At 37.8% G+C, this 20,517-nt stretch overlaps 1 protein-coding gene and 1 long non-coding RNA gene across 3 annotated transcripts in view; one reads left to right on the forward strand and one right to left on the reverse strand.

The window, feature by feature from the left end:
* LOC118853107 overlaps positions 1–3,109 on the reverse strand; it is a 54,034-nt gene extending 50,925 nt beyond the window's left edge. For both annotated transcript variants that reach the window (XR_005010664.1, XR_005010663.1), the window contains exon 1: positions 3,044–3,109. This is a non-coding gene — a long non-coding RNA (uncharacterized LOC118853107). The remainder of the gene's footprint in view (positions 1–3,043) is intronic.
* SEPSECS (Sep (O-phosphoserine) tRNA:Sec (selenocysteine) tRNA synthase) overlaps positions 2,818–20,517 on the forward strand; it is an 84,935-nt gene continuing 67,235 nt past the window's right edge. Inside the window, exons 1-5 of the mRNA XM_036763026.1 lie at positions 2,818–3,240; positions 5,767–5,921; positions 9,346–9,464; positions 9,617–9,775; positions 18,175–18,328. Of these exons, the coding sequence (XP_036618921.1) occupies positions 3,127–3,240; positions 5,767–5,921; positions 9,346–9,464; positions 9,617–9,775; positions 18,175–18,328 (701 nt within the window). The 5' untranslated portion in view covers positions 2,818–3,126. The remainder of the gene's footprint in view (positions 3,241–5,766; positions 5,922–9,345; positions 9,465–9,616; positions 9,776–18,174; positions 18,329–20,517) is intronic.

A 20,517-nucleotide genomic window follows, 5' to 3' on the forward strand; every position in this document is an offset into this window, starting at 1 on the left:
ACATACATGCCTTGGTGGCAGTTCAGTGCCATACATAATTACCCTTGGAATATGTAACACAAAACAGTAGTCCTTTATTGCTCAGCTGCCTGGTTTTTTTTTGTTGTTGTTGTTCTTTTATGGGGAGAAGGATTCCTTACAGAAAGGAATTTTCACTTTATACCTTCAGCTTTTAAAATCATATTATCCAAAGTAGCATTATATATTGTGATTGGATGCAGACATATAACATGCAACCATGTTTTACCACTGGCTTTCGATTGGTTACAAACTAATGTTCTTGAGCCTTGGCTAATTACCAATAAGAATTCATGTCCGTTTTGGATATACTAGTACAAATTTTGCTAATTGAAGTTGCTTTGGCATTTCTTCTGGATATCTGATGAGCAGATGATTCCCACTCTTCAGTTCAGCAAATATTTATTGAGCACCTAGAACGCGAATGGCCTTGGACTAAAGCTCTACTCTGATGCCTCTTGGTGTATAGGTCAACTGGATTTTCGAAAGCTACGTCAGGAAAGCACAAGAGCTAGTGGCTCCTCCCAAGGTAGTAGTTTGGAGTTTGGAGATGATGACGGACTATGTATGTCTTTGTCATCTGAGGACTAACCTTGTTAAGTTCTGGGAAACTCACTACCGGGTTAGCTGCAGGGTGGTGCCTTTTTTTTTTTAAACTCTTCAACACTATTATGTTATAGAAGGTTTTTTTTTTTTCACTTTTCCCCCACCATATAGAAAGGTTTTGGTTTGTATCATTGGAGAGAGTATTCATACCCACAAAATTACATTCCTTGAAAATTAAAGTATGAGCAGTGCACTGGGCACCAATCTTTTCTTTGGCAACAATCTCCAATTCTGCATTTGGACCAATGCCCACCATGTGATGCTGCTGTTCCTAAAGATTCGGTTCAGAGCCTTTTCCTGGCAAAAAGAGGAAAGGATATTGATTTGACATCACTCCAACTTTCCTTTTATCCAGTCATATTTTGACTTCTTCACAGGCTTCAGTGGAACCATCAGCCCCCAATACTAACACTAAGATTTCTTACTATTTAGTAAGTCTTAGATAGGCCTTTTATTTTTCATTTGGTAAATATTTATTAAATACCAGTGGTATGCAGAGCCCTGTACTAGGGTGTATGGTAAGGATAATATTGACATAGAAAGTTTAGTTAAGACTTAATTCCTCCCTTCATGAAGCTTACAGTCTGCTGGTTTCCATATGTACAAATAAGGCCATGTCTACAGAGGCATGGATAGATACTGATGATACTGAGGATTTTACTAGTCTAACTGGGTTTACTTATATCAGCCTAGTTTTCTTACAGGTCTATTTCTGAGATCATTATTTTTGAGCTTTAAAAACTATGTTTTCTGGAAAGTCTTATATAAACTGATGCTGAGGGAAATGAGCAGAAACAGGAGGATAGTATACATGGTAACAGCCACCTTTTGCAATGACTCCCTTTGATGGAATTAGCTCTTCTCAGCAATGCAAGGATCTAGGATAACTCCATAAGATTTATGATGGAAAATGCTATCCACATCCAGAGAACTTTGGAGTCTGAATGCAGATGGAAGCATACCATTTGCTCTCCTTTTCTTTTGTTGTTTTGTTTTGTTTCTTCTATCTGGTTCTTCCCATTAGTTCTAATTCTTCTTTACATCATGACTAATGTGAAAATATGTTTAATATGAATGGATAAGTAGAGCCTATATCAGATTGCATGCTGTCTTGGAGAGGGAGGAGAACAGGAAGGGGGAGAAAATTTAAAACTCAAAATCTTATGGAAGTGAATGTTGAAAACTAAAAATAAATTATAAGAAAAGTTTAAAAAGTATGTTTTAATTACTTTTAAAAAATCTCTTAAGATTTGTTTTCTTGTACTTTAATGGGTCCCATTTGAGCATTTGTAATGACTTATTTTTTTTTTCTTTATCCTCTTTTAAAAAGAGGTGGCACAGTGCAGGGGAGAGTGCTTGCCAGTATCAGAAGAGTTGGGTCTCATATTTATTAGCCATGTGATTTTGGGCTAATCACTTTACTATGTCTCAGTTTATTCTTCTGTATTATGGAGCTAATCCTTATACTATTTCAGAGGGTTGTAGTGGGCAAAATATATTTTCCATCTTAAAGTACTGTAGCCATGAGAAGTATTATTTTATATTGTTTCCTCAGTTGCCATGGACAAATAATTTATCAACTGGTTGCCACCCTACTAGTGATGTTTTTCCCTTTTCCTAGCTAGGTTGGCCTTTGCTGAGCACCCAGTGCCTTTTCTGTGTGGTAAAGCTTGCCAGAACTTGAGATCTATAGCTAGCCTTTGAGAAAACAAGTTAATCAAGTCCCAGAACATAATAGGGCAGAACCTGATTGGTCAAATCCATGGCTTCTCAAAAGGGATTCGCCAACAATCCACACAGGAAAACCCAAAATGGATGAAAAATGCCTAATTTTCCAAATGATGTCATGCCAGTTATAGTTTCTCCGTTTCCCTAGGAATCACAAAAGATGGGCATTCCCCATCTGTGTAGAGGGTATTTAAAAAAGGAAAGCGCCCCCCGCCCCGTTACCCTGGTAACTAGTCTCGCCTTTTGAGGAAGGAGAAGGGGCTTCCCAGACTAAACGACTTGATTCCTTGCTCAGGGGGATTGATTATGCTTTCGGATCCCTGTGTTTGCTAACAGTAATGTGGGAAACATCTGCTTACTTCATTCCACGCGGTGAGGAACGCTGTTTTATTGTTGTGGGAGTAGGAATTGTGTATTCTTAAAAGTGGCTCCAGAACAACTAGGGCGTAATAGAGTTTTTTAACCAATAAGAAGTGTTTCCCAGGAGAAGGGGTGGAGCCTCGCCCTCCTATTCCCGCCCCTCCCCACATTGTGCCAGGGAGTCAACACGCATGCTCCGTTCCTCCGTTCCTCCCTAGTCTCAAAGGTTGGGGAGGCGGGGGACAGAAGGGGTGGGAATGGGAGGCGGGGAAAGCCGCGCGCTCGCGCACGCGCATGCTCACTGCGTTCCCCTCGTTGGGCGCTGACTCACGGTTGACGCTCGCTCGCTACTGCTCTAGTAGCTAATCGGTCTGCGAGTAGCTTGCTCCACGCGGGTCTGTGGCCGTGGTCACCATGAATTGCGAGAACTTCGCGGCGGGCGAGCGGTTGGTGTCCCCGGCCTACGTGCGGCAGGGCTGTGAGGCCCGTCGCTCCCACGAACACCTCATACGGCTCCTGCTGGAGAAGGTACCGAGGTGCCAGCCCCGCCCCCCGGGCCGGCGACCCCTGAGGGAAGCCCTGCCCCGAGCCTGGGCGCTGCAGCTGGGGCTTCCCGGGCCTGGGGTTCTGGGCGGGGCGTAGAGAGGTCTGGGTTGTCTGCCTCTAGGCCAGGAAAGTGAGGTCGGTACGAGCGGTGCCTTGAGGGCAAAGTCCATCCCTTCTCTAAGAGCTGGCACCCGGCCCCGATGTCAGTCAACCTGCATTAGGTGTTCCCTGTTATCGGGCGCTGTGCTAAGGAAGCACCGGGATACCGCAGTGTCCTACCCCGCCCTCCCCACCTTGACAGTGGCCGAAGATGGGGAAGATGCCCTGGGAGCCCTGATAACAGTGGGAGGACTGGGGCTCCAGGGACAGTCAGGCGTGCCTTCCGGTCCTTTTGTGCGGCCGGGGGCGTGTCACTTCTTCCCTCTGGAGCCTCAGTTCCCTGTTGGCAACATGGAGTGTCAGAGTTGCGGTGAAAGGCAGCACGCCTCGGTGGCTCGAGGGATGGGCCTCGAGGGATCTGGATTCTAGTGAGATTAAAGGCTAGTCCCTTAACTTCTCAGTACCCCCAGGCAACTAAGACCAATATACCGAGGAGCTGTTAATCTGCCTAGGTGGAAGCAGCGTGCACACCTAAGGAAATTTGTAAAAAGTCAGTTAATATCATGTGCCAGACTGGGGATACAAAACGGAGGGAGGGGAGGAGGGGAGGGGAGTTTCTGCCCTCCAGGAGCTTACAGTCTAAACACTGCACAAGAGGAAGCTGGAAAGGGAAGAAGTAGGGACTAGGTGCAGAACATGATGGAGAAATGGAAAGGAGTGCAGCTAGTAGGAAATAAAAGAGATGGCTGGCCTGAGTATCCTCTTTAGATGGAGGCTTTCGGAGGAGCTGCCTGCTCTGCCTGCCAGTCTGACAAGATGTGGGTACCAAGGCTGATGTCATCTTGCAGGATGGTGGCGTTCAGGTGGCATGACGGAATGCTACTGGTGGGAAGTGAAGGTGTGGCTAAGCTGGGGTTCTTAACATGCTTTGTGTCATGGACCCCTTTGGCAGTGGTCTGGTAAAGCCTATGGACCCGTTTTCAGAATAATTAAAAAAAATATAATGAAGGAAATACTAAATTTCAGAGATCAGTGGAAATAAAATGGACCCCTTTTTAGAATCATTTTTAAAAAATCATAATTGAAATTAGTGTACATAAAGCTTTCTTTTCCATTCAAGTTCACGGACCCCCTGAAATCTATCCACAAACCCCCTGGAGGGCCAGGACCTAGGTTAAGAACCCCTATGTTAAAAGAATACTTGTTCTGCCTATCTCACAAGGCTGTTTAATTCAATTCAGCATACATTTTTAACTTTGCCATGTAAAGTGCCCTAGCTTAGGGACTTTTCTGGACAAATGTGTGTGTAGAAAATACTTACGCGAAGGTAAAGTTCTACATAAATGTAAACTATTAATACCTTGATTTTAGTATTAGTATTTTCTCTTAAGGATATTTGATTTTCTAATTTTTCAAGTTACCAGACCATTTAAAAGTTAGTGGAAGTGAATTGGAGTAGTCCTAATTGTTACTTAGCATCATCTCTTTGCCCATCCACGTTCTCCATAGTATTGATAGTATAGTAAGAGTAGAAATTAAATTATAAATTAAAAATAATAGCCGATAGCCAGATGACTTGGAGGTCCAGTGGATAGAGCACTGGGCCTGGGGTCAGGAAGACCTGAATTCAGGTCCAACCTGAGACACTTACTAGCTGTGTGGTCCCGGCAAGTCACTTAACCTCTGGCCTTAATCCACTGGAGAAGAAACCAGTAAACCAGCAAACTACTCCAGTATCTTTGCCAAGAAAACTCCATGGGCAGTATTGGTGTGTCCATGGGATCAGGAAGAGTTGGCTGTAACTGAATAACAGTAGCTAACTATATACATTATCTAATCTGAGCTTTAGTATCCCTGTAAAAATAGGCAGTAGAGGTATTTTTCAGATAAGGAAACTAAAGCTCATAGAAGTTAAGTTACCCATAAGCAAATGCCAATGATCACAGCTACTAAGTATTGACTGTGAAATTGGGTGGGCAGCTAGGTGGCTCAGTGGATAGAGTGCTGGTCCTGGAGTCAGGAAGAATCATTTTCCTGAGTTCAGATTTGGCCTCAGATATGTACTAGCTATGTGTCCTTGGGCAGGTCACTTAAACCTATTTGCCTTGATTTCCTCATCTGGAAAATGAACTGGAGAAGAAAATGGTGAACCATTCCAGTATCTTTGCCAAGAGAACCCCAAATGGGGTCACGAAGAGTTGGACATGACTGAAAATAACTGAACAACAACAAAAATGTGGAATTGGAACTTTTGTCTTCTTGATTCCAAGTCTGGCACTTGACCCACTATATATATGGAACTTAGAACTATCATTAAAACTCTTATAAAGAAGCACAGTAGTAGAAAATAGCTACTGAAGACTGACTTCCTTAATTATATCTATCAAAACATATTTTCCTTTCCCAAAGGGTAAATGTCCAGAAGATGGTTGGGATGAGAGTACTATTGAGCTGTTTCTCCATGAACTTGCCATTATGGATAGTAACAATTTCCTGGGCAACTGTGGTGTGGGAGAAAGGGAAGGTAGAGTAGCATCTGGGTTAGTTGCCCGAAGACATTACAGGTAATTTTTAAAAGTAGCATGTGTTATCTATTATGGCCAGTAATATTTAAAGTCTTTGTAAAATGTTTTAAAGACCAGATTATATATTTGTCTATATTTTCTAATATTAGCTTCATCTTATTTTCTACAATACATGTGGAAAAGTCTAAATTTCATTTTAATAAATTTAACTCTATTTTTTCTACTGACTCACCTTATAATTTTAGAGGTTTTTCCCATTATTTACCACTTATTTGTTGGTTACTTCATGTTAGGTATAACAGTAAGAATTTATGGACCATTTAAATCTTTTGGTTCTAATATGATCTTATTAAAATGAAAACCACATTGTTTTAATTTTCATTTATTTGTATTAAGTTTTGTTTTTCTTAATATTTTAAAAATTTTATCATTTATTTCCAACATTCGTGTTAAATTTTGAATTTCACATTCTCTCTCTTCCTCCCATCCCTTCCCCCTTCCCATCAAGAAGGCAAGCAATATATCAATTATAAATGTGAAGTCATACAAAAATTTCCATATTAGCCATGTTTCCAAAAAGGCAATTAAAAGAAAGCAACTGAGAAAATTATATTTCATTTTGTACTCAGAGTTCGTCAATTCTCTTTGTAGGTGTATAGCATTTTTTCATGATGAGTCCTTTAGAATTTCCTTGGATTATATTGTTCATAGTAGTCAAGTCTTTCACAGTTGATTATCATTATTTGCAACATTGTTGTTACTGTGAACAGTTATCTCCAGGTTCTTCTCATGTCATTTTGCATCAGTTCTATAGGTCTTGCCATGTTTTTCTGAGTGCACCCTTCTCATCATTTCTCACAGCACAATAGTACTCCATCACAGTCATATGCCACAACTTGTTCAGCCATTCCTCAATTGCATCCCCTAGATTTTCAATTCTTGCCACCACAAAAAGAGCTGCTTATAAATATTTTTGTACATATAGATCCTTTTTATTTGATCTCTTTGGGATACAGACCTAGTAGTAGTACCTCTGGATCAAAAGGCATGCATAGTTTTATAACGAATTGGATTTAAAAACCATATTTTTTTTAAATATCTCTTTGAAAGGAAAAAAAAGATATGCATTAAATAAACTGTAATAGTGAAGTTTTATGTAAGTCAAATTTGGGGGTAAATCTAGGTGCCATATTTAGTCTAATAGAGTTTACTAAAAATTTTGTAATAAGAAGAACTCACAATAATGAAAATATATTCTTAGGCTAATAGCAACAGTGAATTTAATAATATATATGAAAGCACTTTGAAAATAGTTTAACACTCTAAAAATATAATTGTTGAAACATTGAATTTTAGAGTTCATCTTAATGATCCCATTATTTACAAACTGAAGGTTGTCTGTCAGTCAGCTAGCATTTATCAAGTGCCTACTAAGTGCCAGGCATTGTGCTAAGTTCTGGGTATGCAAAGAATGGCAAAAAATAGTCCCTGCTCTCAGGAAGCTCACAGTTTAATGGATTATTATTATTATTATTAATTGACTATTATTATTTCTTTTACTATAATGAAGCTTAGTGCTGATATGTTCTGCTTTATCACAACCTGCTATAAAAAGACTTCTGACTAGCAAATCAGGAAGTGATTACTCAAATTACAGTTTCTTTTTGTTTTAAAAAATAATTTGGTGATTATTTTTAATTGTGAGAAACTCTATGCCATTTATAATATAGTTTAATTTAGGAACAACTTTTCAAGGAGCACATTTTTTTGTGTATCATTAGGTATACCACTATGGAAATTTAATTCAACAAACATTTATTAAGTGTTTGCTATGAGTAAGACACTGCTAGGGGCTAGGGTAAAGAAATGAAGAATGATACAGACTATGCACTTAAAGAACATATAATCTAATGTGGAGTGTATATAAATGAATATATGACACAGATTATGATAAATGCAAAAGACATGTGAAGTTTGCAGATAGAGGGATTACTTGAAGGTGGGAGAATCAAGAAGGAAGTGGCACCTGAAAATCAAAGGCAGTATATTCTATGAGGGGTGGGCCTCCATAAATGCTTAGAAGTGGAAGAAAACAACAAAACAATAACAAAAAAGTTCATTTTGACTAGTACATGGAGTTAATTAAGATCAAAAATGAGAAATAAGGCCAGACTTTATATGGAAAGCTGTGCGATTTCTACTGACTACTTTTTTTAAAAAAAAAATATTTTTTTAACAGGGCAACTGGGGTTAAGTGACTTGCCCAAGGTCACGCAGCTAGTAAGTGTGTCAAGTGTCTGAGTTTGGATTTGAACTCAGGTCCTCCTGACTCCAGGGCTGGTGCTCTACTCACTGCGCCACCTAGCTGCCCCTACTTTTTTTAATTTGATTTTTGTTCACTGAATAAAAATCCATTTTTTTTCCCCTCTCATTTTCCCACTTTGGGGAAAAAAGAAAGAAAAACAAAACTCTTAGAGCATACATAGTCAGATAAAACAAATTCCCACCCCACATATCCAAAAACTTTTGTGTCTCAGTCTTCACTTTGAATCTGTCATCTCTCTTCTCATGAGGTGGAGAGCATGCTTTCATCATCAGTCTTCTGGAATCATGGTTGCCCACTGTGTTGATCAGAGTTCTTAAGTCTTTTAAACTTGTTACAATGTTGTTATATACATTGTTCTTCTGGTTCTGTTTACTTCTTGCTGATTAGTTCATGTAAGTCTTCCTGGTTTTCTCTGAAATTATTTTGATTGTGAGTTTTTCTCTCAGGTCAGTGGTCCAAATAAATCCTACCACATGGAACTTACAAGGCACCCTAGGAAAGTGTGAAAATTACACTACTTGAACTTTGAGCCTGTTGTAACACATATAACTTGATGTAACACAACATGGAGCTCAGCATTTTCTGGCATTAAATAATATGCATTTAAGTAATATTTTATAAGTGTTCTTTGTTTTGTCCTTACTTCATTTTTATACCTTAGACTGTCGCCTTCTAAAACCCTAATCCTTATTTTCTTCATAAGCTCCAGGAGTGAGGCAGCACAGTTTGTTTTTTTAAATCTGGGGAGAAAATTATGCCATCAAAAAAAATAGGGTGAAACAAATGTCACTGATTCCTCTTTCGTACCCAGAGTATTGACCAGATTTTTGCTTACTATCCTGATTAAGGGAAAGAGAAAGTAAAGGGGAAAATTTGTTTTCATGGATGATTAATTGGTCATTTAATTATTATAGTTTCCATATTATTAATATACTTATTGGGAATATTATAGAGGAGATTCTTATATCTGGTAAAAATCTTAATTGGATGTTCTCTTGATCCCATTTAAGCCTCAGATTCTACCCCTAAAAGCTAGCTATTGCTTCTGATTTTCTAGGTTATCTTGTTTGCATACATGTACATGAATTATTTTGCATAAGACTTTTTTTCCCATTCATTGACCCTTCTTTTGTTTAGGTTCATTCATGGAATTGGAAGATCAGGTGATATTGCTGCTGTGCAACCCAAAGCTGCAGGTTCTAGCCTTTTGAACAAAATAGCCAATTTATTAGTTCTGGACATCATAAGACTGGCTGGTGTGTATTATATTAATTGTGCTACTTTTTGCTGACCTGCTACAAATGAGGGAGTTGGGCTAGATGGCCTCTGAGTTCTCTCCAGCACTGGATTTGTGATTCTATGAAATACTTCCAGTTGACTTAATTTCGAATTGCTTCTTTATTTATAGGTGTTCGTTCAGTGGCTGACTGCTTTGTTGTTCCAGTGGCAACTGGTATGAGTCTAACATTGTGTTTCTTGACTCTACGACACAAGAGACCAAAGGCAAAATATATTATTTGGCCACGGATAGATCAAAAGTCCTGCTTTAAATCCATGATCATTGCAGGTAATGAAATGTATTATAACTTATTAATGTCGCATTAATATTACAACATTGAGAGACAGTGTGGCTCAGTAGATAAGAATGTTGGATTTCTAGTCAGGAAAATATGGGTTCAAATCTTGACTCTTAAAATTAGCCATATGACCATGGGAAGTCACTAAACCTATCTGAGCCTGAGGCTCTAAAAACTATGTAGTATATTATCTTCACAATTTGCATATCTAGGATTTCCTCCATTGATAAAAACTACAGATCATGATGTAGTGAGGTTAATATTACGTAGCCTTTTAGATTTGTTTAGAATCATAGATGAAAAACTAAAAATTTATTAAAACAGAATACAAAAAAAGTTAATACATCTACACATACACATACAAAACAAACCTAAAAAATTATTACCATGAATTAAATAGATACCCTTCCATCTGACTGGATCCAATATGAATAATTATTGAAAAACTGAATAATAATAATAATAAGCTAACATTTGTATCTTTAGTTTTTAAAAGTGCTTTACATATATTATCTCATTTGAGCCTTACAACAGCTTTGTGAAGTAGGTTTTATCATTATCTCCATTTTATAGATAAGGAAATTGGGAAGAGAAGGGTTAAATAACTTGTCCAGGGTGTCATAGTAAGTATATTAGATAGGATTTGAATCCAGGTTTTCCTGCTCTTAAGTCCAGCTCTTTGCTGTGCGATACTGTTTTGAAGAGAAACAAAGGCTAATGACTGGGTTGTGATATTCAAGGAAATTAAGAAGCAGACAGTTTAAGGTTATGTAATGAGGCAAAATCACTGCTATAATTTTTGAGAAGGATAAAAGATGAGAGCAAATAGTGTTAGAAATTTAGATTGGGATTTCTGTGTTTCCTTAAATAAGGCCTAGATCAAAAATTAGAAAACTTAGCATTTTTTTTGGTATAGTCTCAAATTAATTGAACAACTATATTTGTACTGCCTTTCTGTAATTGAACTACTTATCAGGCTATAAAGGTATTCCACTTCCATCAGAATTGATTCATAGTAGTGGAGTAATGCAGAGAACTCCTAGTATATTTCAAGGTCAGAAACCAAAGACTGATTCCATAGGAAAAATTTTCATTAAGAATTCAGGATAACTCTTCTCGTGACATTGTATTTGCAGGAGAGTGAACCCCCAGGTTCTGTGAGAAATGATTTGTAGCTCCTGTTCTTACTGTGTAATTTTAGTAAATGCCATTTCTTTGAAGGAAGTCAAGATAGACTTACTTTTGCAAATGATAACGTGGAAAGGGATCTGTGGTCTAAAGTTCATTCTCATTGTATTCCAAGGGTGTTGGAGGATGTAAAGCTAAGTGCAAAATTTCTCTGTTATAGTTTTGGTAATTCTACTTCATGTTAGACTTTCACACTTTTGCTGAGCAAAAGGTAGAATTGAGAGAAAAAAAGATGAACCAACACAGATTTTAAAGATAGACACAGAAGATGGAAGCCAAGGTCAGTAGTGGAAAATGAATACATAAGTGTGGTATGGTCCTATAAGAATAGTACCAGAAGAACCAAAGCTCAGAATGAGCTGACACAGGCAGTTAAAGCCAAGAACAACAAAAAAGATTTTGTTATTTTGGAGGAAAAAGGAAAGAAGAGAGAGACCCACTACTTGAAGCTTTTGGGACAATGATGACTGAATGATAGGGAAAAAACAGAGCTTCTCAACTCTTGTTTCTCTTTCTATCTGCCGAAGAGAATAATCTTTGGACTGGAAAGAACACAACAAAATAACTAATAGGGAGTTGATACGTATGCTAAGTCGGGAGACGGAAAGCGCTTTAGCTGCCCTTGGTAGGTTCAGTTTACTAATCTCAGAAGAACTATGTCCTAGGATGCCAAAGAACGTATATGTAGGAATGACTGCTAAGTCATTGGGAGTGATCTTTGAAAGATTATGGAATTGTGGAGAGGTGCCACAGAACTGGAGAAGGGCAAATGTCCTGATTTTCAAAAAAGGGAAGAGAGTGGCATCTGAAAACTAGAGGCCATCTAAGTGTGACCTAGATTACTGTCAAAATTCTAGCATGTATCTAGCATCAAAAACAAGCCATGGCAAACTAACCTCACTTCTTTTTTTTTTTTGATAACATTACTAAACTTGTAGCTCGTGGGATTGTAGCAAAACAATTGACAAAGTCTCCCATGGTATTCTTATTAAAAGAGCTTAGAGAAATGATAGCATGGTTAGGTGGATTTGAAGCTACTTAAATGTCTGGAGAAAGAGTAGTCATTAATGGTCCATTTTCACCTTTGAAGGAAGCTTTTTGTATAGTGGGCCCCAAAGATCTGTGCTTTACCTGTTGCCGTTGATGTTTAACATTTTTTTTCATCAGCAACTTGGGTAAGGCGGATAAATGGTATGTTTGTCAGATTTACAAACCAGGGGTAGATATCTTAACATACTTCATGACAGAGTTTGGCTACAGTTCTTGACTGGCTTGAACATTGGGCTGAATGTAGTAGGATGAAATTTAATAGGGATAAATGTAGTCTTATTCTGTTTCACAGCTGCAAGATGTGGCACTTATGACTATACAACGATCTGCAAAAGATTTGAGAGTATTGGTGGATTGTAAGCGCAATATCAGTTGAGAGTGATATGACAGTAAGAAAAGTGAATGTAGTCTTTGACAATATTAAGAAAAGTGCCAGGACTTGGAAAGTGATAGACCTCTTGTACTTGGTCAGACCACGTCTGGAGTGTTGTGTTCAGTTTTGGGTACCTCATTTTAGGAAGGATGTTGATAAACTGAAGAACATATAGAGGAGGGCAGCCAAGATGCTGAAGATCCTCAAGATATTGCTGTACGTGGATCAATTGAAGGAAATGGGGATATTTATCTTGGAGAAGAGAAGATCTAGGGGAGAACATCATAGGTATCTTCAAGTATTTGAAAGGCTATCCTGTGGAGGAGGAGGGCCATCTCCAGTCATGCTGATCTATATCTTGCTACTAGAAAAAATGAGGCTGGTGACTTTGCACGACTTTACCTCACTTAAATCCAATTCACTTCCAAGTCATGGCATCATCTTCCTAATGTCATGGTCCTCTTTGAGAACAAAGGACAAACAACAACATGTGGAAGAAGGATTAGATAACTTTCTGCTTGGTCCCAGAGGGCCTAACTAGATGCAATGGAAGGTAGTTGCAAAGAGGCAAATTTAGGCTTGAAAAATAATTAGTTATGCAAAAGTGGAATGAATGGACTGTCTTGTAAATGGTCGGTTCCTCATCACTGGAGAGCCTTAATAAAAGGCTGGTTGCATTGTTGGGTATGTGGTAGAGAAACTTCTTGTATATATAGGTTTGACTAGTTGGACTCTGAGGTCCAACTCTGTCTAACTCTCAGAATTTGTGTTAATAGTTATACTTTATATCATGTGCAAGGTGAGAGGCTATTTGTTATCTGAGGACAAGTATAATTGAATTTGGGGAAATGCATTGCCAGAACTTTGGTCAGCCAGGTGATATTTTTTTTTAGTCTTAGCAATCCAAGAAGATCAACTTCTAAGATGTTTAAGAAATTTCAGTCTCTATATAATGGATCACTAAAGCATATTGTAACTTATACTTAAGAGTAAGTGCCTAGTGACAAATTGGCTAGGAGTCATTCTTTCTTCTCATCATCAAGCCTCTGTTATCTTCCCTTTCTTTTCCTTCCTCCTTTTCTAAGGCAGTGATAGTTGGATCTGGGAATTTCTTTCCTTTAAGGAAAAAAAATATGTAGCTCCTGCAACTAAATTCCACTTAGATTCATGAGACCATAACTTATTATTGATACCCCAGATCTTCCCTTTTGAACTTCACAATTTCTGTTGCAGGTACAACCAGCTTTCTAGTCTCCCACTTTCCCTCATGGCATTTCAGTCTCTACAGTATCTCTTATGTTCCCCTCCTCTTTACTCATAAAACCATCACCCTCATTCAAACCTTAATCACCTCTTGCCTGATCTATTTCAATGATCTTATACATTTTCTTCTTTACCTCAAGTCCTTCTCTCCTCTAGTCTATTTTCCACACTGCTGCCGAAGTGATATTCCTAAAGCCTGGGTTTTAAACATGCCACTTCTCTATCCTGCTCTCCCCTCACATTAATTTTCTGTTGTTTTGTGGGTCTTTCTGTTTACATTGTTGTAGTTATTGTATTTATTGTTTTCTTGGTCCAACTTCACTTTTCATCAGTTCATGTAAGTTTTTCCATGCCTCTCTAGGTTCATTGTATTTGTTATTTCTTATAGCATAGTAATATTCTATTACATTTCTGTACTACAGTTTGTTTAGTTAGAAGCATCACATACCTGTTTTCTGTAGGGACAACTAGAATGGACTGACCCTTATAATTATAATGTAAAGTTGGTATACAGTTGTTGACAGTTGAGTGGTTATTGGCAGTTGAGTGGGTTATCTCGTCATGGTCAGTCTACTTACCTTTGATGTTAATAAATATCCTGATAATGCTCTTGAAAGGAGCTACTGGTACCTTGGGGGAAGGGGGAAACCTTTTGCAGAAGTTAAAAATCTATCGCAGAAAAAAACCACAAGCAACCTGTTGAACTTTATGCATTTAGATTTACGAGGCTTCAAGCAGCTAGACTTCACCAAACAGGACTACAGTAAATCACACTTAATGCAGTAGAAGAATCCCAAAAGGAGATTGTGCTTGTAGTTTCAGAAACAACAATATGGACTTTGTCATTACTTATTTTCACTTCTTTCTACAGGTGGGAATACAAACATCATAAAGTTTTTTTGTGTAGATGGGAGAATAGGCATATAGGTTGGTGGTAGTTTTTTTGTAGGTTGGTAGTTATTTTCTCCATGGTGTTTAGTTTTGTGAGATTTTGGTTTTTTCCCCTCCTCAGATACTTTGCATATAGAGCCTTCACTTCTTCTCTCTAGGTTTTTGTGACATTACTCTCCTGATTCTTCTCCTATTTGACCTTTTCTCAGTCTCATTTTGATGTACTTATCATCCGGTCACTCTCACTAATCATGGGTGTCCTACAGGACTCTGTTCTGGGCTTTCTTCTCCCTCTGTACTATTTCACTTGATGATCTCATCATCTCTCATGAATTCAGTTATCTTCTCCATACTGAAAATTCTCATACATACTTATCCAGCCTGGACTTCTCTGCTGACCTTTAGTCTCATGTCTCCACTTGCTTTATAGACATCTCAAAATGGCTGTGTCATAGACATCTTAAATTCAACGTGTCCAAAACTAAATTCATTGTCTTTCACCCTAAACCCTCCCTTCTTCCCAACTTCCCTATTTTTGTGGAGGGTATCACAATCTTCCCAATCACCCAGGTTTATAACTTAGGTGTTATCCTCAACCCCTCACTCTCACTCACTATATCCAATATGTTGCCAAGGCCTGTCATTTTACTTTTATAAAATGCCCCTTCTCTCTGCTGGCACTGCTACCACCTGATGCAGGCCTCCATCACCTCATGCCTGGACTATTACAGTAACCTGCTGGTTGGTCTGTCTGTCAGTCCATCCTCCACTCGGCTTCCAAAGTGATCTTCCTGAAGTGCAGGTCTGACTGTCCTTTTCTCTTCCCCTCAGCCTCCCCTTCAGTTAAACTCCAGTGGTTCCCAGTCACCCCTAGGATAAAATAGGAAATTCTTTGTTTGGCATTTGAAGCACTTCATAGCCTTCTCCCTCCCCAGTCTTCTTTTTCTTTTTTTTTTTTTTTTTTGAGTGGGAAAGGTAAGGCAACTGGGGCTAAGTGACTTGTTCAAAGTTACACAGCTAGTAAGTGTCAGGTGTCTGAGGCTGTATTTGAACTCAGGTCCTCCTGACTCCGGGGCCCATGCTCTATTCATTGTGCCACCTAGCTGCCCTGATAGCACTGTCTTCTTAAACCTTACCCTGTTCTACACAACACCTTCCCCCCACCCCCCAGTGGTCCATATACTTTGCAGTCCAGTGACACTGACCTCCTTGGTGTTCCTCACTCAAGAAACTCCATCTCCTGACTGAACATTTTCCCTGGTTGTTCCCCATACATGGAATGTGCTCCCTTCTCATCTGAGCCTTCTGATTACCCTGGTTTCCTTCAAGTCCCAGCTAAAATCCCACCTTCCATAGGAAGATTTTTCTCTACTCCCTTAATTCTAATGACTTCCATCTGTTGATTATTTCCAATTTATTCTGTATATTGCCTTTTTGTTCGTAGTTGTTTGTAGGTTGTCTCCACCATTAGACTGAGCTCCTTGAGACCAGGGACTGTCTTTTGCATTTCTTCCTGTCCTTAGTGCTTAGTACAGTGCCTGGCACATAGTAAGTACTTAAAGATTTATTGATTTACTGGTTGACTGAATGTGGATCTCCTTTCCATTTACTTAATTTTACTGTTCTTTTTTCCACCATTTTACCTTCTTTATAAACACATCTGAGACAGTGATATTTAATTGTGGTTATTTCATTGTCCTTAATGGTGAAAATTTGTTATTGTACTCTTTGCTGACTTTTTATTTTTCTGTTTGACAAGGATATATAATGAAATCATAAATGGGCAATGCAGTAGAATGAAATATACAGCAACTTTAACAAAATATTTATTCATATAGAAACCCATGTGTAATTCAGGGCCTCCTTACTGTTAGCCTAATGGGTCTCCCTGTTGCCAGGCTCTCCTTTCTCTAGGCCTTCCTTTGTAATTTGCCAGATTTTATATTCCTAAGGTATAGATTCTATCATGTCACCCCCTTAAGATGTTTTAGTAGCTTCCTATGGCCTCTAATATAAAATAAAGTAAAACTTCTGTTTGCTATTCAAAGCCCTTCACAATCTGGCTCCTTTTAGTCTTTCAGATTGATTTTAGCTAACTCTCCTTTACTTGAAAGGCTGAATGGTATATTTTTAAGAGAACTATCGTTGGAGCCAGAAAGGCCTCATTTCAAGTCGTGCCTTGTCACACAGCCACATAGTGATCTAAGCAATTTGTGGTGAAGGTATCACCCACACTGGTAGAAGGAATTTTCTTATCTGGGACCTCCCTAAATCAGGTAGTTCATCTATGGAGGATTTACTGAAAAACATGGACAAGAATTACATAGGATGAGCAAGTGTGAATGCATTGTGATAGAGGAAGTATACATATACAGAGATGAGATCCTAGATCCATCTGATATGTCAGAAGGTGGTTATCTATTTAGAGTACTGAACTTGGAGCCAGGAAGACTTGAATTCATATTCTGACTCAGGCACTTACTAGCTGTGTAATTCTGGGCAAGTCACTTAATAGTTCTGTACCTCAGTTTCCTCATTTGTAAAATGAGAAGGTTGGTCTTGATCTCTAAAGCTCCTTCCAGCTCTAAATCAATGATCATTTGATGCTATTTTTACACAGTGAAACATCATTCATGTTCTTCAAATATGCAGCTCAGTCAGTCTTTGCTTAGCTTTGCCACTGTGGGATCTTGGGCAAGTTAACTTAATCTCTCTAGCCCTTAAGTTTCCTCAGCTTTGAAGTAAAGGAATTGGGCTATATGATTTCTAAATGCCCATCTAACTTTTAAAATTCTATAATCTTATTACTCTACTTGCGTAGTTGCTTGGGTATTTAATTGTAACACTTTTACTTTTTTTAACTAATGTTTTAAAGGGCAGTTTCATCACAATAAAAAAATTGTGCTTGTGATTGATATGCAAATGGCCTTAAATGTCTTGACAATTTGATGTTTTTGCCAGTCACCAAGGCTTGTACTCATAATTCCTTTTTTTCTTTCCTTGTAGTACTTATCTTCTCAATGTACTTAAAATAACCTCTGCATTTTTCCCAGCTAATGTTTTATCAAGAATTTTTATATCTAAATGCATGAATTTATACTTTGAAAATAGAAGCATAATATCTTTTCTGTATGTGGAATCTTTGATTTGTTCTGGTTTAATGATACATGCTTAATACAACAAATGTCTAAGACAGTTTTTTTCCTGTGTTTAAAATGTGCTAGCTTTCACTGTTCCTATTTGTTCTAATAGTTGTACTTAATTAGTAGAATTTATATGTAAGTGATAGATCAAGCCGCAGTGATCTCTGTATCTGAAATTTAGTATCTTTTTCCTAAACATTTATTTTAAGTTGATTTTAAGCCTTTTTCCATTATTTGAATTGCTGTGTTACTTAATGCTTAATTGAAGAAACATTCTTTTTGGTCATCATTGTCTTTATATTTATGTAATTATACTTCCATGTTTTATTTCCTACACTGCTTAGATGATCTTTACCAGAAGCAATAATCAGCCAGGCTTTAGTGATAGAGGAGGATTGATTCCTACTATTTTTATAATCTTGCCTTACAATGAATAGTTGGATACATGAATACTCCTTTTCTTTTTGGATACCTTTGTTAGGTTTTGAGCCTGTGGTGATAGAGAATGTGTTAGAAGGTGATGAGCTACGCACAGACCTGAAGGGAGTGGAAGCTAAAATCAGGGAGCTTGGGGCTGATAACATTCTGTGTGTTCATTCTACTACATCCTGTTTTGCTCCAAGGGTGCCTGATAGGTAAGTAATTCATGCATATTATTCTTTACACGTTAACTAATTTTGTTAATAAAATGTAGACATTCTTATTTTAATATGTTTAATTAACTTTTGGGAATAATTAAGTAAATTGATCTCTTCCTAAGAGGATGTAGAGAATTCCTCTGAAATGTGGAGGAAAGCATAATGAAATAGGAAAAGGATTCACTGAAATAGGAAAAGGAAAAAAAAGGGGGCTAGTGCAATATAAATGATTCCTTTTATTTCTTTTCACTTGAATGGATTCAACTCTCTCTACCTGCTTACCTATGTTAAAATTATGGCTGCTTTCCCTTACCCCCAATACTATTAGCTCTTCCTCGTGAAAAAGTATTCTTTGTCTTGTTATTTAAAAGATGTTTTCCTGCTGTGCTGGATATCATATTTACTTGTGTTCATTTATTTCTGCTGTCATCTCTAGTTCAGTATTCTTTCGATCAGTGGGCTTATTTCGACACTTGGGATAATCATGGATGGGAGCTATCAGTGATATTTGCTGTGCGAGAATAAGAAAATAATCTTTTAATGATAGATGAAGATTAGTAATGTTAAGTATATACCTTATAGTGACACATATCTAGTTTTTAGCTCAAGGTAAAATAGTACTTAAATTTATACTTTAAAGGTGTTAAGATACAGCCCCCTTAGAAAAACATTTAAAATTAAGAAAATCTTGCTTGGAAATGATTTTTAAAAAATTTATCATAATATTATACACAATGGTTCTTTTCCTCTGTTTTTATTGGGAAGAGATATTATAATGCTCAAATGCAGATATTTTGCTTTCCAAATGAAAGCAAGTATAAATTTTCTAATTCAAATTTTAATTTGTCCATGTTTAAATCAGGCAATCATTAATTGAGCGCCTACCATGTGCAGACACTGTGCCGGACATTGGGGACACAAAGACAGAAATGAAACAGTCCTGTCTTTTGGTTCTGTTGGGCAAGATAACAGACTTATATAAGCATATACAAAATAAATATAAATATAAGCTAATTGTGGGGTGAGGATAAAGCAATAGCAGAGAGATTAGGAAAGGACCTTCATAGAAGGTAAAGCTTGAGCTAAGCTTTGACAGGAACTAGGGATTGTAAGAAGTAGAGGTGAGGAGGGAGCACATTCCAGGCATGGTAAACAATCTGCAGATGCACTGAGATGGGAGATGGAGTGTCATGTGTGAGGAACATCAAGAAGGTTAGTTTGACTGGACCATGGAATGTATGAAGGGGGAATAACATATTAAGATTGGGAAGGTAGGTTAGAAACAGGTTTTTGTGAAAGACTTTAAATTCCAAATAGAGGAGTTGTATTTGGTCCTAGAGGTAATTGGGAGCCACTGGCATTTGTTAATCAGTACAGAGATGTGGTCAGGCCTGTGATTTAGGAAAAATTACATTGGCATCTATGTGGAAGATTGTTGCATTGGAGAGAGAAAACATTTGAGGCAAAGAGATCATTTAGGAGATTTCTGTGAGAGTCCAGGTGAAAAAGGCTTGAATTAGGGAGGTGGCTGTGTGAGTAGAGAGAAGGGGATATTGTGGAAATGGAGTGGACAGGACTTGACTATTGATTCGATGTGTTTGGTCAGGGAGTGAGGATGAAGCTATGTGAGTAGAAGGATATTGTTAACTTTGTCAGAAACAAAGAAGTTCGGAAGCAGAGTGGGATTGGAGAAAGACAATGAGTTTTATTATGGACATGCTGAGTTTGTAATCCTTACAAGACATCTAGCTTCTCAAATATAATGTTTCCAGTTTTTTTAATTTAATTTCTTGTTTTTAAGTTAATGTATTTTCTCTTCCTTGCACCTCTTCCTCCCCCCAGCCTCCCAATTCCCTCTTGAAGTAAAGGAAAATAAAACCCTTGTCATAAATATGCATGGTTGAGTAAAACAAATTTCCACATTGGCCTTTATTTTGTACCCAAAATCTACTACCTCTTTGTTAGGAAGTGGGTAGCCAGCCTCCATCATTAGTCTTTTAGAATTGTGATTGGCCATTATGGTGATCAGTGTTCTTAACTCTTTCAGAGTTATTGGTCTTGACAATGTTATTATTATTTAAATTATTTTAATAGCTTTGTTCACTTTGCTATTCATCAATTCCTTCGAGTTTTCCTAGGTTTTTCTTTCTTAAGGCACAATGGTAGGTATTCCATCATATTAATGT

The sequence above is a fragment of the Trichosurus vulpecula genome, chromosome 6 (genome assembly GCF_011100635.1).
Source record: "Trichosurus vulpecula isolate mTriVul1 chromosome 6, mTriVul1.pri, whole genome shotgun sequence".
Classification (NCBI taxonomy): domain Eukaryota; kingdom Metazoa; phylum Chordata; class Mammalia; order Diprotodontia; family Phalangeridae; genus Trichosurus; species Trichosurus vulpecula.